This window comes from Podarcis gaigeae (genome assembly GCF_964106915.1).
Source record: "Podarcis gaigeae genome assembly, chromosome: 13".
Taxonomy (NCBI): Eukaryota; Metazoa; Chordata; class Lepidosauria; order Squamata; family Lacertidae; genus Podarcis; species Podarcis gaigeae.
In genome coordinates this window covers 31,432,336-31,460,189 of record NC_139689.1, presented here as the reverse complement: position 1 = coordinate 31,460,189, position 27,854 = coordinate 31,432,336, and the positions used below count along the sequence as shown (strand labels likewise).

Genomic DNA, 27,854 nt, shown 5'->3' with positions numbered 1-27,854 from the left:
TTTGTCCAGACATTTCAGTGTCTGCAACAAGATGTGATTGCTGTGTCAGGAAGTGCCCTGACAGCTCTGGAGAAGGAAGATGGATGGGGTTGCAGCTTCGGAAGAATTCGCCAACAGGGCTCTGGACACTCTTGTTACAAGATAATTGCCGCACTTTATTGGGCAAATAATTCTTCCTGCTGTTTACAGCCAAACAGAACAATGTCTCTGGGAGAGAGGGGGAGAGATGCTTTGAATTAAAAAGGCAGAATTTGATTTCTAAAAGGAAAGATGTCACAGCTCAAGACTCTCTGAAATGCATGCCCTTTGACCAGAGACCCTCTCTTGTAATCTCTGTGGTCTATGCAGCTGCATTCGGACTGCACAATAAATTATTATTATTATTATTATTATTATTATTATTATTATTATACGGGTAACAATAAACATAGTTTAGCCCTGGAGTGTATTAAATAGTAATAATGAAAATGGGGAGACTGGGCACATAATGCCTGTGTTTAGATGTCAGGATAAACTATGGGTTTAAACATACTTTAGCCCAGTAGTATGTGAAACAATACTTCTGCTTCATTGACTATGCAAAAGCCTTTGACTGTGTCGACCACGGCAAACTATGGCAAGTTCTTAAAGAAATGGGAGTGCCAGATCACCTCATCTGTCTCCTGAGAAATCTCTATGTGGGACAAGAAGCTACAGTTAGAACTCGATATGGAACAACTGATTGGTTCAAAATTGGGAAAGGAGTACGACAAGGCTGTATTTTGTCTCCCTGCTTATTTAACTTATATGCAGAATTCATCATGAGAAAGGCTGGGCTGGATGAATCCCTAGCCGGAATTAAGATTGCCGGAAGAAATATCAACAACCTCAGATATGCAGATGACACAACCTTGATGGCAGAAAGTGAGGAGGAATTAAAGAACCTTTTAATGAGGGTGAAAGAGGAGAGCGCAAAATATGGTCTGAAGCTCAACATCAAAAAAACGAAGATCATGGCCACTGGTCCCATCATCTCCTGGCAAATAGAAGGGGAAGAAATGGAGGTAGTGAGAGATTTTACTTTCTTGGGCTCAATGATCACTGCAGATGGTGACAGCAGCCATGAAATTAAAAGACGCCTGCTTCTTGGGAGAAGGGCAATGACAGGCCTAGACAGCATCTTGAGAAGTAGAGACATCACCTTGCCAACAAAGGTTCATATAGTTAAAGCTATGGTTTTCCCAGTAGTGATGTATGGAAGTGAGAGCTGGACCATAAAGAAGGCTGATCGCCGAAGAATTGATGCTTTTGAATTATGGTGCTGGAGGAGACTCTTGAGAGTCCCATGGACTGCAAGAAGATCAAACCTCTCCATACTGAAGGAAATCAACCCTGAGTGCTCACTGGAAGGACAGATTGTGAAGCTGAGGCTCCAATACTTTGGCCACCTCATGAGAAGAGAAGACTCCCTGGAGAAGACCCTGATGTTGGGAAAGATGGAGGGCACAAGGAGAAGGGGACGGCAGAGGACGAGATGGTTGGATAGTGTTTTCGAGGTTACCAGCATGAGTTTGACCAAACTGCGGAAGGCAGTGGAGGACAGAGGTGCCTGGCGTTCTCTGGTCCATGGGGTCACGAAGAGTCGGACACGACTAAACGACTAAACAACAACAACAACAATGTGAAACAATAATAAAGAAAAAGAGGGTATCTGAGCATATACAGGCTGTGTTTGGGCACCACAGTGAACTACGGTGTAGTGTGATGGAAACATGTCTTGCTCCTTTCAGTCTCATGTACTCCCCCTCCTCTTTTAGCATGGCCACAGGGAGAAGTTTGGAATTTTTTGCTTCCATTTCCCATTAACTGAACCCAGCACATTGTGTTTGATCTTAACTATGGTTTGTTTGAAAGAAGCCAACTTCCAACCATGGTTATTGAATCCATTTTTATAAAAAACAACAACAACCCATAGTCAACATTAACCATATTTAGGATTCAGACTAATCCAAAACTTTACTGAACTGAAATCAGAAGTGAAAGCTTCCGATCTACACCTTGCGGGGCGCATGCAAGCATAGGAAGGAGCCTAGTTAATTCCCATTACAGCAAACTATCATTAACCATGATGTCCAAATACAGCCTCCGTGTGCTCATCGTCCTCCTTATTGCTATTTCACATGCTCCAGGGCTGGAGTGAAGCCCCAGCTCAAATGAAACCCAAGAATGAAGATTTACGTATTCTGGAGGTGAAACAACTGAAGAAGACAAGGCAAAGATGGGTTAAATTATCTTGTTGAACCCTACTTGTATCCTCTGCACTTTTTCATCTGACAGAACCACTAATGGATAATCATGAGAGTTTGATTGAATAAATGTGAGCACATGAATGGCAAGCTGATTTCTTTGGAGTGTCATCCATATGCCACACAAACTGTAGGATAAATCTGAAAAGTTATTAACTCATTTGAGCAATTTGGAAACAAAAAAGAACACCACCCCAGGACCTATTCTTCACTGATCCATGGCTCAGTTAGTTCTTATTCATGATGAGCTTCCCCTGAATGCTAATTTCTTTAAAATGGCCTTTGCAGTAGAGTACCTTCTGCTCTTATGAACAGGGATTAAAAGTGATGGGCTTGTTTAGGGAAAGGAATCAGCAAGCTTTGAAGAAGGCTGGTGGCAGGTCACCTAATACAGCTGACAAATTGGCCTTTGACGCTTAATTAAAAGGGAGGAGGGAACCTAACATGGCAATACCAAGAGTTGCTGCCAGGGTACCTTAGTTCACTTCCAGACAACCTGCTTATTATGCATTATTCTTTGTTTGTGGAGAGGTTATACGTCATCACATCAAACATTTTTATCTCCACACTTTCAAGTGCTCTTCCCCGTCACTTTCCTTACAGTTAAAAAAAGAGAGGAAAGAAAGTCAGATTTCTCTGGGTAGGCAGGTTCTCCAAGAACACAAAATCATATTTAATTCTACAACCTGAAATTCCCTGGAAGTAGTCTTGGGAGAGCATGTGGCAGATTTCAGAAACACTCAAGCCTTTAGGGGAAAGCCAGCTCCCTTTCTGCTTTTAGAAGGAAAGTTGGTGTTGTAAGTTGCACACTCGATGAGGTCAGGGAATAGGTCTGATTCTCCCTCTCTATGGGATCCTTTAAGCTGAAAGGGCTCTGTGCCTTCACAGCCCCTTTGGGGTGATTAAATGGGATTACAGGGGAAGCACATTCTCCCCTGAAATTTAACCTCCAAAGAGAACTACTAATTCATGTTCTAAAGGAGCCTGGAGGGGGAATTATGGTAAGTTTGGTGGATGCAGTGCCCAACCTGGTGATAGTCAGAGTTGTTTGACAGTGGAACAGACTGAGAAGTGGTGGACTGTCCTTCCTTCAAGGTTTTTAAGCAGATGTTGGCCATCTGTCATGGATGCATTAGTTGAGATTCCTGCATTGCAGGAGGTTGGACTAGATGACCCTCAGGGTCCCTTCCAACCATACAATTCTATTATTCACATACCCAAACTGATGATTTAAGTGCACTATGTAGATATCTTCTAATAACGAAAGGGTTAAATCTGGATCTGAATCAAATATGCTTTCAGAACTCTTCCTTTCAAAATTTCAAGGTCAAATATTCACCATCTGTTGTCTGATTATTTGAATATTTGCTGGATATATACACTGCTTATGTGCTATCTTTTACAAGCAATGCTTTTTGTTCTGTATTTGATTCTTGGCAATATATGACAGTTGACATGTAATGGCAGTTAGTATTTGTCAGTATTTGATAGTAACCATTGATGATGATGAAGATGATGATTTTATTTATGCCCCACCTATCTGGCTGGGTTTTCCCAGCCACCCTGGGGAGCTGGTCTGGGCACAGAACTGACCTGCACCTCCATGGACATCTGTGAGTCCGAAATGACTCGCAGGCTGTGCACCTGGTCCTTCAGGGGCACAGTTACCCCATTCAGGATGAGGGAGTCCCCCATGCCTGCCTGCCACCTGTTTCCCCAAAACAGTACTTCTGTCTTGTCAGGATTCAACCTCAATCTGTTAGCTGCCATCCATCCTCCAACTGCCTCCAGATACTTACACAGGACTTTCACTGCCTTCACAGGTTCAGATTTGAAGGAGAGGTAGAGCTGGGCATCATCTGCATACTGGTGAACACCCAGCCCAAACCCCCTGATGATCTCTCCCAGCGGCTTCATACAGATGTTAAAAAGCATGGGGGAGAGAACAGAGCCCTGAGGCACCCCACAAGTGAGAGCCCAGGGGTCTGAATACTCACCCCTTAACACCATTTTCTGGACATGGCCCAGGAGGAAGGAATGGAACCACTGTATAACAGTGCCCCCAGCTCCCAATTCCTCTAGATGGACCTGAAGGATGTCATAATCAATGGTGTCAAAGGCTGCTGAGAGATCCAGCAGGGCCAGAACACAGCTTTTACCTCAGTCCCTGGCCCACTGGAGATAATCAGCTAGAGTGACCAAAACAGTCTCAGTCCCATGATGAGGCCTGAATCCTGATTGGAAGGGATCCAAGTGGTCTGCATCCTCCAAGCATGCCTAGAGTTGTTCAGTTGCTACCTGCTCAATCACCTTGGCCAAGAATGGAAGACTTGAGACTGGGCAATAGTTGGGCATATTGGCTGGGTCCAAAGATGGTTTTTAAAGAAGCGATTTAATAACCACTTCTTTAAGCAGGTCTAGGGAGACTCCCTCACAGAGGGAGGCATTCACCACCCCGCGGAGCCTATCGCCCAGCCCTTCCTGGCTCACTTTTATGGGCCAGGATGGGCAAGGAACAAGAAGACAGGTGGTCTGTTTCACTCGTCCAAGCAGCCTGTCCATATCCTCAGAGGTAACAGATTGGAATTGATCCCATGCAACTTGACCAGACAGGACTCTAGCACTCTCCTGCCCTGGCCCCACTACCATGGTGGAATCTACCTCTTTCCGAATCTGAGCAACTTTATCTGCAAAAAAAAACTTTGCAAAATCATTGCAGGAGATCTTGGGGTCCTTACAAGATCCCGATGGTGAAGGTGGTTCTGTTGCGGACCATCTGAAAGACCATCTGCTGTTTTCTGCAGATGCAATAGAGGTGGCAAATAAGGTCCTCTTCTCTGTCGCTGATACGTGGTAGGCTCGACATTGAGCTCTAACCCATTTTCAGTCTGATTCAGAATGAGTTTTCCTTCACCGGTGCTCTACCCATCTCAGCGATTGTTTCATCGCCCTCAGCTCTGGGAAAACCATGCAATCAGAGAGGACACTTCAGAGCCAGACAGCCAATAGCCCTGGTTAACTCTGCATTCCAGCAGGCCACCAGAGAATCTGGTGCTTGCCTTTGCACTTTATATTAAACACATGGCTGCCAGCAAAACTATGACAAAAGTTCATTTAGCTCTCCCTCATGATGTCTGGTACAGGAATGGCTAACATTTTCTGCCTTGGGGCCACATTTGATGATTAACCACCCTCTGGGGGATCATGGCAGCAGTGGGTGTGGTCAAAGCATATGCACGCATGCACACACAATGTATACAGATATACAGACCACATACACACCTAATACATATACAGCTAGGGATGGGGCAGAAATTTAATTCAGTTTGCATTTAAATGCGAACCTACCTAATCTGCACTTTCCGAAGAGGACAAGAACCATCCATTGAAATTCACACTTCTTGAAATTTTGCAGTGCAGTTCTCTGGCCAAGCAATGTGTACAAATAAAGCATATACCAAAGTGTGCAGAAAAATGCACATAGTAGTGAAAATAGCATACATTAGAGGAAACTGCTTTGCAAAAATGAGTATATTAGGCAAAATTGCATTCAAACAACAGTACATTAGGAAAACTAAACACTGATAAATCTTCAAGAGGTTTTTTAAAAAATAAAATTGCAACCTGATGAGGAAATGTGGAAGACTGAATTTAAGATTAGAAATATGAGAAATTGAAAGTGACACATTTGGCTTTCCCTATATTCAGAAAACACTCTCAGCAGCCACATATTTATTGTACCATCTACACTGGCCCATAGTTGTACACAACAAATGCTTATTTAGTTAATTATCTGCTTAAAAATCAATATGTCACTACTGCTGGAATAAATGAACATGAGAAGGGGTTGATTTCATTCATGAGCTGAAAATAACTCAGTGGATGAGCTAATCACAGGTGCAAGGTCAGCCAAGCCAGTTGCTATGTCAAAGGCCGAGTACCCTGACTATATCTGTGATTAATGTATGTCTGTGAATTGTCAGTCTGTTGGTGTTAATGTATGTCAACTCCGTCAGTTTGTCTGTGAGTTGTCAGTCTGTTGGTATTACCTGTCCATGTTACATCTTGAATTACTGCAGTTTATTTGGGGCAACGGAGATACTTTGCACATGTAAGTATCTGTATATATCTGTATCTATGTCCAGAACTGTTTTACTGAGCCTTATCTTCTACCACATTAATTTGGACCTTAAGCTGCCTCCTTGTGGTGAATGGTACTGGGAGCAACTGTGCGGGTATATCACCTGAAATTCCAAACAACTATCTCAGGTACCATAGGCACACCGCATCTTTAAAGAACATTCTTTCCCTCATAGAATTCTGGGCAATGTAGTTTACCCCTCCCAGAGTCACAATCACCAGCAACCCTTAACAAACTACAGTGCCCAGAATCCTTTGAGGTAAGGAATGTGCCTTGAATGTGCTTCAAAGGTATTGTGGTGCAGCCTCAGTTCAGGTGATATTTCCAAGCTATTTAGTGGCGAGGATGGAGAGAAGAGTTTCTCTTTACTAAGTGGCACAGGCAAATAATTCATTGTGTGGGAAACCTTCAGCCAAGCAATGCATAGTGCTTGTTTAGCAACACTGCCATTAGCTCCTTCTCCCACCCCACCCCATGGGGTACTACTGTGATTAACAGCCCACACTTTTAATCTGCAATTAATCACGGCAATTAAGGCTTTTAGTCCTAGTCCTAAAAGCTTTCTTTTCTTTCTTTCTTTCTTTTCAAAAAGATAGTGCTCTGGACTAGTAGAAAAAGTAGAGATAGCACACAAACACAGAGAGACCACATACAAAAATGTGATGCCCACTGAGGCCTCGTCTGCACTAGAGATTTCAAGCAGTATCTTTAAACAGTCATGGCTCCCCCCAAAGAATCCTGGGAACTGTAGTTTATTAAGGGTGCTGAGGATTGCTAGGAGACCCCTAGTGCCCTCACAGAGCTACAGGCCCCAGTGCGATTTAACAATCCACCCCTCTTCCCAGAGAACTCTGAGAATTGTAGCTCTGTGAGGGGAAGAGGAGTCTCTCAACAAAGTCCAGCAAACTACAGTTCCCATGGTTCTTTGAGGGAAGCCACGCCTGCTTAAAGTGGAATAACGCTGCCTTAAATGTACACAGCAGAGGAGGTCAGAATGTTTTATTACTTGTTGAAGTGTCCATGAGCATTTTAGATTCTGTGAAGCCTCTTCCTTCTTCATGCCCAGCACTGAAATGCAGTCTACTAGGCTAGCAAGCAAGCGTACAAACAAACAAAAAAGCCAACTTCCACCAGATGGTCTGGGAGAGGAGGGTCAGGTCACCACACTCCCCCCACCCCGCTCTGCATTTCCACACTGGTCATGGAGGAAGAAGAGACTTCCCTGCCTTCGGAGCTAGCATGGAAACCGAGAAGGATGCTGGAGTTGGGACACAACGTTCTGTTCCTCTGCCAGCCCACTCACTCATCTGCATGCAGTTCCTGGTCACAAGTTGTCAACACAAGGCTGCTCCCAGCAACGTAAAAACTCTAAGTCTAAGAAGAATCTTCCTTGCTCCCACATGAACCTGCCTGAATGATAAGGCCGTCTTTCTGAAGCTCTTCCATGGATGGGTTGGCCAGGTTGTGAGAAAGCACTGGGCTTAAATCTTAAATTGAGGCTCAAACAACAAAACAAGAATATTTACAATATACTGGACCCCATTGTTGGAGACGCAATAGGGATAGCACTTCTTTAACACATATGTTTTTCCATTGTCTATAGTGAAAGGATTTTGGCAGAAAGTAACTGAAACCATCAACAAAACTGTATGGAACAACCTTACATTTACCGAGCAAAATATCCTCTTGAATTATATACCCAGCTCATGGAACCTTACAAAAGGTCATAAAGTAGACTCTCCGTGCCCTCACCACAGCAAAAAGACTGATACTGATAAAATGGAAAAAATAAAAAAGACTTATACAAACTTGCAACATATGAACAACTTGCATATAAACGCAGACTTGCCATGGACTAATTCAATGATATTTGGAATCCATTCTTACAAATACTGTAATAGGTTAAGATCTGGTGAAGATCTTTTACAAGATAATAATCTTGTAAAATATACAGTTTTGAGTGTCCCCCCCCCTTTATTTTCCCTTCCACGCGGGCTCTGTTTCTCTTTCTCTCTTTCTCTTTTTAATTTAAGTCTCACCATGTTTAGTGCACATATAATTATGTAATTTTTGAGCTTTCAATAAAGATGTTTAAAAAGAAGAAGAAAGCATTGGGCTGCCTTTAATATACAGTGGAAGAGGTGGGTTTGGGGTATTGTATCTTACAAGTGCAGGTCAATAGACAAAGGATGATATACTATCAGTAGATAGTTACTTAGGTGCTTGAGTTTACATCAGCCTGGAGGTGGAGCAGAGCCCTCCAAAATCAGTCAGAGGCTTCTACATATTTGGGGGAACACCCTAGCTTTCCAATGGGACATGAGTTTGCGAAGTGATTCACTTTTAAAAAGTGAACAAAACTGTGATCTTACGGGATGTTGTCGGGAGTTGAATTCACAGAAAGACAGAGGGAGGCCTCAGGAAATCACAAGTCAGGCAGAGTGCAGCCCTTTTCATATGCATATTACATGCCTGAAGGGTCACATGACTGAGTTAGCCCCACTTGCAACATAGAATCATAGAACTGTAGAGTTGGAAGGGACCCCGGGGCCATCTAGTCCAACCCCCTGCAATGCATAAAGGACAGCTAAAGTGTCCATGACAGGTGATCATCCAAACTCTGTTTAAAAGAGCCCCATCGCACCCTTGTTTTGAGTGTGGACCTGGAGCTTCTAGGCATGAATAGCAGATCCTCCTGTGCAGACAGCTCCTTTTCAAATGCCTGCACTCACTGGGCAGATACCCCTAGGCAGCCGTCTGATACCAGGGGTAGGGCCAGACTCACAGTCCCAACCCCTAGGCACCACGTAAACCCCATTCAGGTGCATAACACAATACGCGGGCATGTGGGAGTCTGTGGTTGAGAGCAGCTGCAAGACTTGTTCCTGTGTCAGTTTAAAACAACTCTGCCCGCCCACCCAGTAAAATGGAGGACAGAGGCAAAAAAGGGGATTAACCTGGCTCCCAAATAGAAAGAAATGCCTCAGAAGCATGTGTAAATATAACTGTGGGCGAGACTCAAAGAAGCACACCCAATGGGGGAAACAAGGGAACGTTGCATTCAGAAGCAAAAATGTTAAATCGTTTTTCACGACGGCAGTGCAGACACCATTTAAGCATCTCGCTTGCCTTGTAAGCAAGCTGTAACTGTTCAGAAATCTCCAGGAAGAATGAGGGGGAGGCAAATAACTTGTTTTTGCCCTGTTAATCATTCCCTCCTCCACCACAACATTTCATCTCTCTTTCCACTACCGCTGGAAGATAATTTCTTTCACAGAAGAGGTCATTGTTTCTAAGCTGCATGCCAGCATCACAGAGAGAGAGAGAAGAAAAAAGAGATACATGGTGTCTGCTGTTCTTTCTCCTCCCCTCTCCCCAAAATCCTAGCCCTTAATTACCAACTCCAGGATCAAGAGGGAAAGAGCTTGGGCCAGATGATCTCAGTGCACTTACCTCTTCCTCACTTCGTAAATGGTTTAGGAACCTATTTTGGCATTAAGCAGTATATAAACCTACTATCATTGCTCCTGGTACTGCTAATAATATTGCTTTAAACAGAAAATGGTATCTGGGGAAAGGTTCTAAAAAGTCCAGGTACCACTTCTTCTTATGATCTCAGTGGTTCAGACCATATGCGAGTCAGATTTCTTGCTACTGTTCCTTTACGACATACACTAACAGTCCCCACCCCAATCAATGTAGAAGTGTATACATGTCCAGCTTCCAGATTTTTCTAATAATCTGACATCTTGGGCTGCGTTCGTCCAAAATTGCAAATCTGTAGGCCACATGGAAGCATAATGGGCCAACAAGCCTTTCTCTCTCACACAGAAACAAACACACACACAATCAGCTACAGAACTGCACATGGATGACTTGAGATGAGTTGCTGATGGCTCCTTAATGGTGCTAATGGCAGGGAAATTATTGGAGATATTTCTGAATTATTCTGAACCAGAGAGAATGATGGAGAGAATGAAGCTGATGGGAAAGTCTTTGTGTGAGAGGTACGTAACTAAAGAAGCATTTTTCTGACGTTGGAAAGTGACTCCAGACTGAAGAGGAGAGGCAGAGTGTGAGCTAAATGATAAAAGCAACTTAGGGAAGAATGACTCTGGGGATCTGAAAGCATTCGGGTGGCCAGGTGTTGTCCTCTGCAGAGGATAAAGGTAAAGGTACCCCTGACCATTAGGTCCAGTCATGGGTGACTCTGGGGTTGCGGCGCTCATCTCGCTCTGTAGGCCAAGGGAGCCTACGTTTGTCCGCACACAGCTTCCAGGTCATGTGGCCAGCATGACTAAGCTGCTTCTGGTGAACCAGAGAAGCACATGCAAACGCTGTTTACCTTCCCGCTGGAGCGGCACCTATTTATCTACTTACACTTGACATGCTTTTGAACTGGTAGGTGGGCAGGAGCTGGGACTGAGCAATGGGAGCTCACCCTGTCGCAGGGATTCGAACCACCGACTTTCCGATCTGCAAGCCCTAGGCTCTGTGGTTTAGACCACAGCGCCACCTGCGTCCCTTGCAGAGGATAGCTCCTCTGTTTGAATGGCTGTCCAAATATTGCACGCTTATCCAAATATTATAAAACCCTGTAAGTCTCTAGCGATCTCTTCTTCCAAGGGAGGCTAATTCCTGGCAAATTTTCATCATTCACTGTGCCTGCATAGGACCAACAGAGATTTGTTGTAACTCTGAACATGAGCTTTAAAAGTTATATTTCCTTGAACGTTGACAGTCTCATCCTATGCATATTCACACTGAAGTTAAGTTTTGATCTCTTTGGTGCTCACTTGCTTGCACTAGTGACTGGTGCTTCTTTGGTAGGGTAGGGAGGAAGGCGGAGAGGCCAACAGTAGTTGGATCCAGAGCCAACAGGAGGCAGAACCAACTAATTCTAGTTTGGTTCCAGTTCTTCTCCCTGCTGAGTTATACAAAGGCAACATTAAAACTAAAGAGGAGGCAGTTGACAGACAGTGCTGCCTGCTGGACTCGTTGTAAATAAGAAAGCAGACAGGTGGGAGCAGGCTGAGAGTAGGCAGAGGTTCATGGGGCAGTGCCCCATTTGCCCCAATGGGGCAGCATCCAATGCTTGCCATACTCTCCAAGACATGTGTCTTTTGGGGCCATGCTCCCATGCGCGCCAAGGGACCCACGCAAGAGCAGAGTGCAAAAAAAATGTCTTTTGGGGCTGCAATCTCCCAATTAAATTGGGAAAGTTTAGGAGTTTGGCTTGCTAGCCCATATGTTTAGGCTAAACAGCTGTCCAAGAATGAGGACAGTTTTGATTATTCAAGACAGGCTTATTGTCACTGTGCTATGCAAAGTGCACACTTCAAGTTCGCCCCACCCAAATAAAACATTCCACTAGGATGAAAGAACACAACACACCAATACACAATCTCAAATAATACACACGTCTCTCAATAAACCATTGATCTTGTTTAACCCATACTGAAAATCTCCTACAACATTTCAGGGCCTGGTTACAGAGTGCTGTCTGGTGGTACCATTGACTAAAATTACCTCAGAACAGCTCATTATACATTCCCTAGCCTATCTTTTGGTGACAATTCTCTCTGCACACATGCAGAGAGAGTTCTTGAGAGGGCACTATCCATCATGATGCAAGTACTACAAGTGAACCCAAGCCCTAGTTCAGTGATAGGCAAGGGGGTGTCCTCCAGTTATGGAGGGACCACAACTCTCATCATCCCTTACTGGCTGATGGGAGTTGTAGTCCAAAACGTCGGAAGGGCGTTAAGTTGGCAAAAGCTGGTGTACACGAACAACTGAGAAGCAGGGTTCCTGATAGATGCTGGCTTCTTTCCATATACAGTGGTACCTCGGGTTACATGCGCTTCAGGTTACAGACTCCACTAACCCAGAAATAGTACCTCGGGTTAAGAACTTTGCTTCAGGATGAGAACAGAAATCGTGCTCCGGCGGCATGGCAACAGCAGGAGACCCCATTAGCTAAAGTGGTGCTTCAGGTTAAGAACAGTTTCAGGTTAAGAACAGACCTCCAGAACGAATAAAGTACTTAACCCAAGGTGCCACTGTAATCAGTAACCCTGCTATGTATGTATGTAGGCTCTGGGCATTTCTTAAGTCCACACCTACCCATAACATATAGAAATGTTGTCCTGTCTGCTCTTATATTAAAAGTGATGATGCATTTCTGTTCCCGGTTTCACATATGTTTGGATACTACCTATGGAAGACAAGAGTTCTGATGTTTATTGACGAAGACACTGTACTGTTCTCCTCGGCTTTCCAGAGCAATTCTGGGCATCTGCTTTTGCCTCCAGAGTCCCACCCTCAGAAGTCAGGCAGCAGAACGACTGCGAGGCGCGAGCCTTCCTGAGGTAATTTTGCTAACAAGCAGACAGCTGGTGGCATTTTCTTAACTGTGCCTTCAACAATTTGGAACAGGTTAGCGTTAACTGTGTTATGAGAGACCACTCAATATATGTTTAAGTGAGAAGAAGGGATTTGGGAGGGAAGCGGTAGGTTGATGTTATTTGTAAAGATTTATTATGTGGCGCTCAGCTCTCACCTGTGGCTCCTAGTAGCTGACAGTCGCCACACCCTGGAAAATGACTTTATAGGATCTAGAGTCCATCAACACCTGAATCACCATGACTCTAAAACAACTGTAAATCTTTTAGACTTCCCTTTTCCCCTGAATTAAGATGGGATAGACCGGTAATTTGCAATCCACTGCCATTATTACACTAGCCTGTGCGGGATATTCAGTACCCATATTCCAGGAGGCAAAAGCCACTGTAGTTTTTCTGAACATGGAAAGCAGAGATGTGGCTCTGCTGTGCTCTGCTTGTTTGAGAGATGTTAGCTTCAGAGCATTTTTGAATTGTCAGTTTTCTTCCGACAAGGGAAAAGGGCAGTGGAGATTTACGGTAGTTTTGTAAAAAAGGAAATAATAAATCAATTTGCTCGTAAGTTACAGCTTGCCAGTGAATGAGAGGCAAACAGCAACCAGAACAAGCAATGTCAGTACTAAAGGAGACTGACCTCAGGGCACAGAGTCTATCCACAGTTGACTTTCCATGAATCATTAAGGTCAGCAGAGTGGGAAGACAGGTGTTTCAAAATCTGTTTTACTGGCAGATTTGTGGGGTTTTCCCCTTGTACTAGTGCGTTTCACAGAATTGTGGCGTTTGGAAGGGACCCTGAGGATCATCTAGTCCAACCCCCTGCAATGCGGGAATCTGCAGCTGGCCCATATGGGGATCGAACCCGCAACCTTGATGTTATCAGCACTATGCTCTAACCAACTGAGCTATCCAGTTGTTCTATCTTGGCATAGTGAATTTGACAATGCCCATTGCATACCGGCTTGGTATCCATAAGTTTGAAGGGCAGTTTAAATATATTTTATGCAATAAATTAATAAAGATAAGGAGATTGAACCCCTGCGGGAGAATCCGCTACTACATTCTTGGCCAGCTCACATTCCTCTCCATTAGACTTCCACAGAGAACTTTGCAGCCGATTTTGCTCACATGCAGGAGAGGAGCCGTACTTTGCCATTTCTTCCTCAAGACAAAAAAAATGTATCGGGTTAACTCCAAATTCTGCAAACAAGAAAGCTACAGCTCAAGCATTTCTTTTAGAAACTATAGCTGTGGCCCTCCAGATATCTTAATTCTATTTATTAAATTTATATCCCCTCCTTGCTCCCAAAGGAGCCCCAAAGTGGCAAAAACCACATTGTTGGACACCAACTCCCATCAGCCAGTGGTCAGAAATGCTGGGAACTGGAGTCCATCACCTGTATTTCACCCCCCCTTTTCATTTCATTAACCTTACACAGCGCCACACTTAAGTATGTGTGCATATGTGAAAACCAATATCTCACTAAAATCAGCATCTTGTGCTGTCAGCCACAAATAAAATCCATTCAGTGGACTTAGGAAAGCCATTATTTTTTTGTCAGCCTCTGCCCCCCGAATCTGCTGCATTTGTAAATATTGGTCTACCTATCAGAGATGTGGTAAGGACTTCTGAGATAATGCGCGCGAAGAATATGAACATTCCCATGTTTCCGTTATAATACCTTCCCTTGAAAATGCCCCAGTCCCTATTCCCAACCATGATCCACATCCAGTTTTTAACAACTGGGTTGTTGGGGGGTTTTTGTGGGTGTGTACAAATAATAGCCATACACACATGTGATGAGTGACTTTGGTGCACCAGTGCACCATTGGCTAATTTCTGGTGGGCTATCTAATGCCTGCTGTTTGCGGGTATTCTTGCAAATAATTCTGGTTTTCGCTCTGATCTGATAAGGAAAGTACTTCCTACATTCTTAAGCCACGGTGAACACTTGGGATCTCTTAATACAGATGAGGCACGTGGGTGGCGCTGTGGTCTAAACCACTGAGCCTCTTGGCCAGGCACCCCCAAACTCGGCCCTCCAGATATTTTGGGACTACAATTCCCACCATCCCTTGCTAACAGGACCAGTGGTCAGGGATGATGGGAGTTGTAGTCCCAAAACATCTGGAGGGCCGAGTTTGGGGATGCCTGCTCTTGGCCTTGCCGATTGGAAAGTTGGCAGTTCAAATCCCCACCACGGAGTGAGCTCCTATTGCTCTGTCCCAGCTCCTGCCAACGTAGCAGTTCGAAAGCATGCCAATGCAAGTAGATAAATAGGTACCACTGCAGCGGGAAAGTAAACGACGTTTTTGTGTGCTCTGGTTTCCGTCACAGTGTTCCGTTGTGCCAGAAGCAGTTTAGTCATGCTGGCCACATGACCCAGAAAGCTGTCTGTGGACAAACGCCAGCTCTCTTGGCTTGAAAGCGAGATGAGTGCCGCAACCCCATAGTCATCTTTGACTGGACTTAACCAGGGGTCCTTTATCTTTTTACCTTTTACTTAATACAAATAAACTAGTAAGAGGTCTTGAATATGCATCGTTCTTTTGCAAACATAAAGCACATTGGTGGAACACAGGGGGAATTCTATTCTTTTATATATATAAAAACTTGACCGCACAAGACCTGAAGCCAACTCATATGGCTTCTTCAGGCACTTTGCCACATTCCTTTGCCAAGGGGGCCTGCAAACTATAATCATCCTCTCACATATTCATGCTTTCGACAGCATTGGATGGGCTCGAAGTTCTCCTCAGAAAAGGGTATCTTTCCCAAGGTGTAAAAATAACTGCCATTGTTGATTTGCATTCATTAATTCCTGTCTGAATTCAGAATGAATATATGTTGGGGGAAATTATGCCAGCTATATTTGCTCAAAGGAATAATGGATGTGTGTGGATTATGCACACCACAAAATGCATTAATTCGTCTGTGGAAATTGGGAGATGCCTGCTGCTTTCATCTTGAGGAAGGAGAGAGGTGCTGGGGCTTCAGTCTGCTTGAAAGCCATACCTCTGACCTGGATGATGTCGCCACTAAACCACAGAAGTATCAGGGCACATCAAAGACCATGGTTACTCAGAGGGAGAGAGAGACACTCTGCACATTGTTAATTCATATGTTCCAGAATTGAGATATGGCATGGGGGGGAAATGTGTTCAAAGGCACAAATTATATTTTGGAACCCACCTATAACTCTATGTTAGCAAAACAATGAGGTGACATTTCCTATGACTTCATCCCATGACTTCACAGGAATGTTTGGGAGCTCCATCCATGTTTGTGGAGCCTATTATACTTAGTTGTCCTTCAAACAAGGGGGACACCATTCACACATGCTTACATCACTGTGGGATCCCCTTCCCCAACAGTCTTCTTGTGCTGCTACAATATATGTATGAATACCAGCAATCACATAGCCAGAGCCAAATATTTGGGTCCTTTCTGCCCAGTTGTGTCTCAGCCAGGAAAGTGTCTGACAATCAAGTGGAAAGAACCCATGGGATCTGCCCTGCCCATGCTGCTCCAGATTCCAGATGTTAATACAGCAGCAGGACCCAGGCCAGTGCTTGAAAAGCTATTGGGCCTCTGGAACCTAGGTTACGGGCACCACAACACAATGTCTAGTTGCATTATTCTGCCCCCCCCCCCAATTCTGCCAAACTTTCTATTTATATTTTTGAAACACATGAACTAATACATAGTTCACATCAGCGACACATTGTTGATATCACATTTTTAATAACAATTCTTAACTGGACACCACAAATGTAAATGGGGCTCGGCCCCTGCAATCGTGGCCAAAACCATAAGTTTATTTTATTTTATTTTATTTTAATTACAGTGGTACCTTGGTTCTCAAACGTAATCCATTCCAGAAGACCGTTTGAGTTCTAAAACATTTGAAAACCAAGGTGCAAAGGGCTGTCTGCAAATTCAATTGATAAAATGGAAAAATACGCAGTGGAAGCCATTCGCCGTCTGAGGCATGTTCGAAAATGGAAGCATTTACTTCTGGGTTTTCTGAAATGTTTGTCAACGGAGACGTTCTAGAACTAAGGTACCACTGTATATTAATTACATTATATTATAATTTTATTTTATTGTTATGTAAAGTGTTGTGCTAGATTTGAACTTGCATGCTTTTTGGGGGTGGGGAGGCAAAACAGCAAAGGGAAAGGAGCAGCCAGCTATCTCACTTGCATGCAGGGCATAGAAGCATTTCCCCTCCTGCGCCCTCAGTAGTCAGTGGCGGCAATTTTCTTCTGGAGTCTCAAGTCGTCACATGTGGTGCCAAGACTTCTCGAAGCGCTTGCAATCGGCCAATCCCCAGTCGCAAAATGTACCTGGTGCCTGGCTAACTTCGAACAGTGCCCAGGACACATCATCTTCTGGAGAAATGTGTGTTCTTGAGCATGGGTGTGGGGAACATACTGCAGAAGAGCATAAGAATTCAAGAAGACAGGGAAGGTGGAACATGGGCACTGTGGCTACTAGCATGCCTCATTTGCAATTTGTGTCCCGTATTTATTCCACAACTATTATTGTCCTCCACTACTATGACCATCACCAGGGAAACATGAATGTGTTTGAGAGATGGAGAGATCCTTTTCCTGCAGTAAAGTTATACCTAATCACATAGCAGAAACGTGCTCCAATCTCAGCAGTGGTGTTCTGTTTTAAGCTTATCTGACAAGAATGCCCTTTTGTGTTCCTTTGGTGAAAACTATTGGTTTGATTTCAATTCAGACTTTGCATTTTTAACATAACTTGTGACGGTGCCTCACACCAAAACTACAAGTGAGCTTAAATGCAGTTGCAGCCATCAATGGCAACGATTTGTCCACTTCCCTACCCACCCTGCTTTCCATAATGCCTAGGACAATTTCCCTGTAATTGGATGTCACAGTGTCGTACATTTTCCCACTAATGATGTGGGATGGGGAAACCACAACACCACCGTGTCATGACATGGGTAAGCTGTCCTAGACATTACAGAGTGTGGAATAAAATGCAAGGCTCCTGTTTTGAACACTTTGCACCCGTCTGACCAGCCCTATCAAGGCATACCGTCAGTCCATGCCTGGTGCCAGCAGTCAACTATATCAGTCACTGGCCAGGGCCCCCAAGAATTTGGAAGGGTCCCTCACTGACCTGACCCAGTCATGCTGCCATTCACCCCCCTCCCCATTGATCCAACCCCCAGGTGCTTTTCAACAGTGGGCAGTGCACCTTGCGATCTGCTTGTGGCAAACGGAGGATTGCGGCAGGGCCAATGCCGGATTTTGCAGGGACCTTGACACAGGGCTGGTGATGGGGCCCCTCACTTCCCCTAAATCCCACCACCACCACCAGGTCCGAATCCAGTTTCGTTTGTGGCAATAGCAGCCGCAGATTTCTCTGCCACTGTTTCTGCTCTCAACAAGGATATTCTTCAGCAGCACTTTTGAAGAAGAGCCACACTCCTCTCCCAACAGCCCTTTTAAGTCGTCGAAAAGGTAATGCTCCAGCCTATAGTATGGGTCACAGGAGCCAACTCCTAGGGGCCAAGGTCCTTTCGGGCCCCTTCCCAGTAAAATATTTGAGAAGGCTGCCCTCCCATTGATGGGCATTGCCATTCAAATGGTGTATTGTGATCGACTATACAGGGCTGGGCTTATCTACTCCCTATATTTTATTCAAGTTGGCACCCTGATTTGGATTTCGTTGATCTGTAGTCTAAAAAGTGCAAATTTCATAGATCTGTGAGCTGCAAAGGGCACTCCATTTGGGGTAACTTACAATGACAGGTGACCACCATAGAAAGCAGCGAAGCTGGTCTCCCATTCAAAAGTGCCTCTGCCTGGGGCTTGGCGTTGAGGCAGGGAGCACCTCTGCTGCCATTAAAACAGCAGTGGCAGCAGCAAAAGCACAGAGGCGCTGTCACCATCACAAAGCAGGACTGGAACCTGCCCTTCATTGTGTGTGCAAGTGTTGGGTTGTGGGGTGGGGTGGGGTAGGGCCACCCTGCCAAGGGTCTTCCCAAGCCTGACACTGGTCCTGCTCTAGTCCTCCTCATGCTGCAAGCAGAGAGCTGTTGCACTTCCCAAAGCTGCCCGCAGAGCAAATAATTTTGTAAGAGTGCGCTGAGTTGATCTGCTTGCTACAGGGGAAGGCTTCGAAAACTGGGACCACCAGTCAATGCCCTGGAGCAGGGACTGTTCCGAGGAGTTTAAAAATATAATATTCAAATCGTCAACACAAACAAAAGCCAGCTACGGAGCCTTTGCAAATGCGTAGTGTTTTGTTTTTTCAATTGGGTACAATCCGTCCCGATACTTCTGAAGAGTTGCACAACCTCGCATCCCATTATTCCAGCACCACCCATGTCACATGGAATGCTGAGCAGAGCAGTGGCTCTCACGTTCTTTGCTGAAAGTCTATCAGGGATTTCTCAATGGGAAACTCAGTAACGGTAGCTGAGTTTTCATAGAATCATAGCATTGTAGAATTGGAAGGGACCCCAAGAGCCATCTAGTCCAACCCATGCAATGCTTTGACTATGAATTGCTAGAATGTGCCCCAAAATCCTCTGCAGTGTGCAGTGGTCATAAAACAGATACTTAAGAACAGCTCCCACCGGCTTTCCATGGTTGCCAGGCCCCCAGTGCTCCAGGAAGGTTCACGGTTAACACCTCTTTTTTAAAAACAAAAAACAAAAACCCAGCTAGCCACTGTTTCAATTTCCCACAATGCTCTGGAGTCCTATTATGTCTGGGGCATTGTGGGAAATTAACAGGGCAGGTATATGGAACTGCCCGGCGCTGCTCAGAGTACTGCGGCTGTCTCCTCTGTTGGAAACAAGGTTCCCCCATAGTCCCCCCACCCCACCCACACAAACTTGCACTTAAGGGCTCCTTGGAAGCTGTGTGGAAGGAAAAAAGGCATTTCCTGAAGGTCAAAATTCTGAAAGACACCAGGTTAGAGTACATAGTAATATTGCTGGTTTCCAAATACAGTATGTGAATCTTCAGTTTGCCGTGGCATTTTGCCTTTCCTAAAATGCTACACAGATTTCTTGGTCTGTGTGGAAGAAAGCTACTCTCTCTCTCTCTCTCTCTCTCTCTCTCTCTCTCTCTCTCTCACACACACACACACACACACACACAGAGAGAGAGAGAGAGAGAGAGAGAGAGAGAGAGAGAGAGAGAGCTATCAGTTGCCCTGATAGCTTCAACTACACTTCCTTCCTCGTAATCAGGGACATTGCATGTTTAGCGGGGCTGAGCGAAGATTCTAATCTGTGTTAGGGATCATTAAGTAATGGAGCAGTTATCACAGATTAATTAACCAGGATTTATTTATTTATATATAAGATCCCATCATGAACAGCACTCCTCAGCCTGCTCACTCCATGGGTTACTCAGAGGCAGGGGTTACTTGCTCACACACAAGCAAGCAAGCTGGCCAGGGAGTCTTGGACTCGAAAGCTGGGCTGGCGTTTTTTGAGGCGCTCCAGCAGAGAGGCAAAAAAAGCCGGGGGGGGGGGCAGTGATGGAAAAGGAGGAAGAGGCTCTGCTCCCGGCTTCGCACAATAAAACACACAAACACAGACTCCGTACCCACAGATGGGAGAAAGGGGAGGGGAAATTTAAAAAGAGAGGGAGGCGAGACTCCCCCTCTTCCCCCAGTCTCCACTGGCCATACTGGCTCAGAACACCCCTAACTCACCCCCGGTTTCGCTGCCCACCCCGGGGTTGGAAGGCTGAATGAGGAAGAGAAGGGGCAGGAAGAAGAGGAGAAGGAAGAGGGGATCTTCTCTCTGTCCCCCCCCCCCCACGCCGCTCACATTTGCCAGTCTGGTGTGTGTATATCCCCACTCTTGCCTCTGCCCCCCTTCCCTTCAACGCCCCCAACCACCAGCAGCAGCGTACCCCGGGGAGTGGAAAGTTGAATCGAGGGGGAGTGGGAGGGATCCAGAACCCTCCTCCCCGCTCTCTTCCCACTCTAGGTCAAACCGCAGCCCGCCTCTTACCTGCAACCCCCTGCTCCGGGCTTCCATCGCTCTGCAGCTCAAGTCGTCCCCGTCCAGTCCAGAAATCTCCTGCAGCAGCCGAGCCAAACTAAGCTAAGAGCCAGGCGAGCCGCCGCCGCGGCAGCCTCCTCCCCCGGCCTGCCCCGCCCCCACCTGCCTCCACTTCATGTCTTGGGAAGGGTCTGCCTACAGGCAGCCTCGGGTGGCCTCCTCCCCGCCCCCCAGCAGGAGATTGCAGGGCCCCTGCAGTTTAAGAAGCAGGCGGGGACACTCCCCCCTCTCCTACGCACACCTGAGCTGGAGGCGAGGATGCTCACATCGCCCAGGACACCGCTTTGCGGTCACCCACCACCACCGGCTTTTGAATGCCATCTGATTTGGGCTTGAGCACCGGCGCTGTGGGTTAAACCACAGAACCTAGGACTTGCTGATCAGAAGGTCGGCAGTTCGAATCCCTGCAAGGGAGTGAGCTCCCCTTGCTTGGTCCCTGCTCCTGCCAACCTAGCAGTTTGAAAGCATGTCGAAGTGCAAGTAGATAAATAGGTACCGCTCCAGCGGGAAGGTAAATGGCGTTTCCGTGCGCTGCTCTGGTTCACCAGAAGCGGCTTAGTCATGCTGGCCACATGACCCGGAAGCTGTACGCTGGCTCCCTTGGCCAATAAAGCGAGATGAGCACCGCAACCCCAGAGTCGGCCACGACAGGACCTAATGGTCAGGGGTCTCTTTACCTTTATCTTTACAGTCTCTCTCATTTCACCCCACTGTGCCCCAGTAAAAGTTCCAGCTCATACCTGACTCACCTGGACCCATTTGTTCTGCAGGCATAGGAACAAAGGAGGCTGCTTGAGTCAGACCGCTGGCCCATCTAGCGGAGCATTGTCTCTAAACTGGTGGGCAGTGGAGCTCTTGGATTTCAGATAAGGTTTCTCTCTCTCTCCCCCAACCCTACCTGGAGATGCCAGCGATTGAAGCTGGGACCACCAGATGCTCTGTCACTGAGCTACAGCACTTCCCCATTGTGCACCTGTTGGCGGCTTACTGCACACATTGTAGGGCAGGGATGCAGAGCCTGGGGCTCTCCAGATATTGTTGGACTACCTCTTTGGCCCTTGGCTCTGCTGGCTGGAGCTGATGGGAATTGGCATCCAACCACACATGGAGGACCACAGGTTCCCCATTTTTGCTATAGGTGGAGAGTGGGGAGGTGGCCTGGCTGTGCCTTTGGGGAAGAAGCCATCATATAATAATAATATAATAATAATTTATTATTTATACCCCGCCCATCTGGCTGGGTTTCCCCAGCCACTCTGGGCAGCTTCCAACAGAATATTAAAATACAATAATCTATTAAAATTAAAAGCTTCCCTAAACAGGGCTGCCTTCAGATGTCTTCTAAAAGTATGGTAGTTGTTCTTCTCTTTGACATCTGGTGGGAGGGCGTTCCACAGGGCGGGTGCCACTACCGAGAAGGCCCTCTGCCTGGTTCCCTGTAACTTGGCTTCTCACAGCGAGGGAACTCCCAGATGGCCCTCGGCGCTGGACCTCTGTGTCCAGGCAGAACGATGGGGGTGGAGACGCTCCTTCAGGTATACTAGACCGAAGCTGTTTAGGGCTAATAATAATAATATCATGGCCATTCAACCCCATTGCTTCTCTCTGATGGGCCTGTGTTTGTGTGTGTGATGTAAACAGAGTGCAACCATGAAGCACTACAGAATTAGAATAACGGAAAGGGAGAGTCAGACTTGTTGCCAGTGCAATAAAATCAGCCTATCTGCCTCGAGATGAACCAAGTCTCAGCTGGCCACCGAGTTCCAGTTTTCTGCTCTGGGGCAGGCAAGAGCCCTGATGAACCATTCCAGATTAAATGTAGGATCTCAAACCCAACCTGAGACAAAAGCCACACAGTCTCTGTTAAAAAAAGAAAATCATAATTACATCAATGTGTGTTTTAATGGTGCCCAACACCTGCCATCTAAGGCTACTTCACGCACTGCCTAATGGTTTGACCTTCCCACAGAAGACCTTCAAGAAGAGGTTCCAGATGCTTCCAAGGCCATGAACTGCCCTATTAGTTAAGAAAATTCTCCAGGCATTTGACTCAAATCTACAGTCCTATAATTTGAAGCTGCTGCTCTCTGTCAAGTTCTTTGAGTGGAGGTGGGAAATAACAGGGAAAGCACTTTCCTATCGAGTTGTTTCACATGAATAGCATTGCATTTAAAAGGTGTTTTAGAATTTCCACCATCTCTGGCTATTGGCCATGCTGGCTAAGGCTGATGCGAGTTAGAATTGAGCAACATCTGAAGGACCACAGGTGTCCCATCCCCTGTCTTAGAGGACAAGGTGCATCAATGATTTCTCTCCACTTTGGGACAGACTTTTGGTTGTCACCCACATCCTGAACCTACTCCCCTCCCCCCAGACTGAACATACACCCAAGCCAGTGTTTCCCCAACGTCTGATAAACGAGGCATGTTTCCCCCTCCACAAATGAAAGGGCTTAGTTTGTAAAATTGAACACTATGTACCTTCATATGAGTATGCTCTCTGTGTTTCTGCAAGAGTCACTGATCTGAGCATGCTCAAGATTGGAAGGAAGGAAGGAAGTCCTTAAACATGCAAAGAGGCAATGGGCAGTGGCTACTTTGATCCCCACGGTATATGATTGAAATAGTTCTTTCTGCAGGCACATGAGCAGTTCTCTTTCAGTGCGTTATTGTGCCCTGTCACACAGCTTGCAATTTGTTACTTCAAGCCTTTTCTCATAGGGCTTGTCTCCAAGTCTCTTGTAGATCTCCTTTCAACTCCTCTTCCCAGTTTCTCAACATCCTCCTTGAATTAGGGCCCCCCAAATTGAACAGACACGGGTGGGACACGGGTGGCGCTGTGGGTTAAACCACAGAGCTTAGGACTTGCCGATCAGAAGGTCGGCGGTTCAAATCCCCACGACAGGGTGAGCTCCCATTGCTCTGTCCCAGCTCCTGCCAACCTAGCAGTTCAAAAGCACATCAAAGTGCAAGTAGATAAATAGGTACCACTCTGCCAGGAAGGTAAACTGCGTTTCCGTGCACTGCTCTGGTTTGCCAGAAGCGGCTTAGTCATGCTGGCCACATGACCCGGAAGCTGTACGCCGGCTCCCTCGGCCAATAAAGCGAGATGAGCGCCGCAACCCCAGAGTCGGCCACGACTGGACCTAATGGTCAGGGGTCCCTTTACCTTTAAAGTGAACAGAGGAAGCTTAAAGGAAAGGGGTCTTGCCTCACCCACTTTGCAATATGAGCCTCTTTGCTTTGCACTGCAGATGCCTCTCTTTCCGCATTAACATGATCAAATATCCTTGTAAATAGCGTAAGAAAGGCCCACGGCCATATTTAAGCTTCACATATGAAACGTGCTACTAAGTGTGGAGCTGAAATTACCTCCTAAGAGTTGGATATTTTTGCATTTACTAATTTGAACCAAAAGGCCCCCTTTTTGCCACAGCATCACATGGTCAGCTCATGCTCAGCCCCCTTTCAATTTTCAGCACCGGTTCTGCCCAGCCAGTTGGCTTTTGGAGCTTCATTTTGGTCCTCCCCTTGAGCAGAAGTGTGCATTTACCCTTCTGCAGTTTTATTTTAAAGTTGTCAGCCCAGCTCTTCAAGTGTGTCAAGTTGCCTTGGGATTCCCCCGTCCCCGTCCCCTAAAGTGTTCACTGATTCCTCTCAGTTTTGTACTGTCTGCGGATTTTAGGAATGTGCTGCCCATTTCTTTCTCTAGGAAATGAGACAGGTGGCAAGCTTTCTCTTAGGGCAGATGTGGGGAATCCCCAGCCCATGGGCCCAGTTAGGCCCTGCCAGGCTTCTCCATTTGGTGTCCTAGAATCATAGAATTGTAGAGTTGGAAGGGATCCTAAGGGTCATCTACTCCAACCCCTTCAATGCAGGAATCTTTTTCCGAATGTGGGGCTCGAACCCACGACCCCGAGATCAAGTGTCTCATGCTCTACCCACTGAGCTATCTCGCGGGCTTGCAAGGCCATTTCACCCAAGCCACACCCAGCTGCCCCACACCTGACATCATATATGACATCAATATGCGGGGCAGGTAAAGACGTGACTCAGCTAAAGAGGCATTTGCAGGCATCCACGGATCAGCTGGTGGGTAGCACATGCCAAGCCCTAGCCGTACAAAGCACTGTGCCTGGGGCTTTGCAAGAGGCCTTGGCAAAACCCAACCACCAGCTTGCAAAGCTCCTTGCAAGAGCTGCAGAAGAGAACACTTGCCCGGGGTTTAGCAAGCCCTGGCGATCAGGAGATTGTTGAGTCTTGCTGAGCCCCTTCAAGCACTCTGCAGGACAGTGTGTTAGGGCCTGATCAGACCTCAGTTTAATGTGGATCATGAACCCCTTGGGCCTCCTTCAATCCCCCCTCGTCCACGCGGCATTCTCCAACTACTGTTGTCCCCACACTTTCTCCTCCCTAAATCTGGAGTTTTAGCTCTCCTATTCGGGTTTTCAAAGGATAGGAAATCTCCGGATTTAGGGAGGAGAAAGTCAGTAGTAGTTGGAGGAGAATGCCGCATGGACGAGGGGGAATCAAAGGAGGCCTAAGGGGTCCACAACGCCCTTAAAAGTGTGATAGGGACTGTGCAAAAGTCCTCCCCCAGAGAGAGTGCTGAAGGTATGACAGACACAATGTGTGTGATTTACCAACTCATCCCACTATTGTTGCTGATAAATGGAATGTTCAGGGTTGTGTGGTCCTTCAGGTATCTGCAAGACTGCTTAGCTTGCTCAGAGACAACAACAGAACTAAAGAAATGAATGTATACGATAGCTGTGGGAACCGTCTGGTCCTCCACCAGACGTTGGGGCAAGAAACACCAGACATTGGGCTTGCTGGCTGGGGCTGCTGGGAGATGGAATCCCAACAGCAACAGGAGGGCTACAGGTTCCCCTGGTGTAGGGCAAACCATTCTGGATCCCTTGGAAAGGTTATTGTCATGAACACATGTGCCCCAAGTAGAGAAGCACGGCATGAGTTAGAAAGCAATCAGACAGCTGAGAGCAGTTGGCTGTCTATTCCACCTCCCCCTGACATTGGGATGTTGATAAGATGTTAGCAGAGAGCGAGATGGAGAGAAGCCAACTTGCTCAAGAAGCACAGGCTTGGAAAGCAGGAGGGGTAGCATTTCCTCACCGGAAGAGGAGGCTATTAGTCCAAGGAGTAGACATATGGGAAAGGTATTAGACAGGAAACAAACCCAGAAATGTAAGGGTCATAGGTTCAGGATATTCTGCAGAACCAGGAAGCACTCCTCAGAAGGGTCAACTGAATTGTAAGGTATGGAGGCTCCAATAGAGCATCCGAGACTGATTGTTTGCTTTGCAATAAATCTTCAAGCTAATTACGACTTGTGTGCTGCGTTATCAAGATGGAAGCCTGGGCTCCTGACAGTTATGATATCAAAATTTTGGATAGCTGTGAAGTATTATTTGTAGCACGTATGTGTAATGATGTGTTCATTTTGCAACAAAAGAGGCAAACAGTGAGGGACATGTACAAGCCACATGTAATTGTGCCTCTATCATATCACCTCCACTCTCCTGAGAAGCTGTTGACTATTTGCAGTCTTCATTTTACAATGAAGATGTGAAACAGAAGCAGACCAAGAGCCTGTGTATTTGAATTAATTTATGTTCCCCTCGTCCCTTGGTAGCCCCAGCTCTGTTCCTACTTTCCTCGCCATTCTCCTAACACTCTTTGGGGAGAAAAGATGGCACATTTGCTTGTAACATAATGCTATCTAAGTGGAACAAAATGGACAGGCAAGTGATTTCTGTAGAGCGGTACCATCTTAAAATTGGAGCTGGAGCCCAGTCAGCAAAGCCCTCTCATGGCATGCAGATCATGCATGTAACAACACCACTGAAAAGCTCGTATGTGGTTCCTGGATGACATCATCTCCAGGCTTTTGTATAGCTTCTTTGATAGCAGATTGGCCAGTTGATATTTGTAGAACCAGGAATGCTCATGCCTACCTACAAAAGTGTGTCTGGGGTGGGATGAGATCGGAGCATGGACATGAGCAATTCTGGAGTTGGAAGGTTGCAAAAGCAAAAGCCTGTTTCTCTGGTGTGTGTGCTCCAGCTGTGTGTACATGCTGTTTCTCTTGGGGGACAATGACTGATGCCACTTTAAACGTCTGGCACTGTCTGGTTGCATACCTGCCCCCACACGCTGTAGATCAGCAGATATTCTGAAAAAAGCATGCATCTCTTCAGTCGTCTTACTTCCCACAGAACCCCTCCTCCCTTGCAAAATGCTGCCCCTGAAACTTCCTATCACTTGGGGGAAATCGAGGGACGTGAAGCAGTAATAAAGAAGCAGGCAGGAGACTGGTCTATCATACCTTCCTATCCTCATATGCTCATTGGTTTTAGAAAAAGGTCACCTGTGGCTGGTGCCCATTAGGGGCTGGTAGGGTAGAAGTCAGGAAGACCAACACTAGGGGGAGCCAGAGCCAATGGCAGGCAGAGCCACTCAGCTGATTAGTTGTAAGGAAGAAGGTAGGCAGGTGGGGCAGCTTGAGGGGAGGGAGGCAGTGCCCCATTGGCCTCAGTGAACCAGCCTCCGCTGCAAAAGAGCAGGAATTTATCTTGCTTGGACACCTCCAGTTTGGTTGGCACTCCTTCCTTGGCTGAGGATTAGTTCCATCGCTTCCTTGCAGCTCCTTAAATCTGGTACCTTCAGCACAATGGCAAGAAACACCTTCATGGTCCTTCCTAGTTCCTCACTGGGTGGAAAAGGTCTTCAATGACAATTTTTTGTGTGAAATATTGGTGACAGGAGGGCCAAGAGATATGTGGGGGGTAGAGAGAGAAGCACTCGTGAACTATTTTTAGTCAAGGAATTGGTTGCCAGGGACATTAAGCTAATTCCATCGCCATACATCAGGGAAATGACTGCGGAGCTGTTTTGGAGCCTAATTGAGGGGATTTATAGCAAAATGCAACTTGTCAGAG

The 27,854-nt window shown here is 46.2% G+C and overlaps 1 protein-coding gene across 2 annotated transcripts in view; it reads right to left on the bottom strand.

Annotated features, from left to right (window-relative positions):
* Positions 1 to 20,971, bottom strand: part of CRHR1 (corticotropin releasing hormone receptor 1) — a 73,498-nt gene extending 52,527 nt beyond the window's left edge. Inside the window, exon 1 of one of the 2 annotated variants that reach the window (XM_083708837.1) lies at positions 20,846 to 20,971. In XM_083708837.1, the coding sequence (XP_083564963.1) occupies positions 20,846 to 20,872 (27 nt within the window). In that variant the 5' untranslated portion in view covers positions 20,873 to 20,971. The remainder of the gene's footprint in view (positions 1 to 20,845) is intronic. The other variant, XM_083708839.1, reaches the window with a different exon arrangement.
* Positions 20,972 to 27,854: the final 6,883 nt, after the last annotated feature.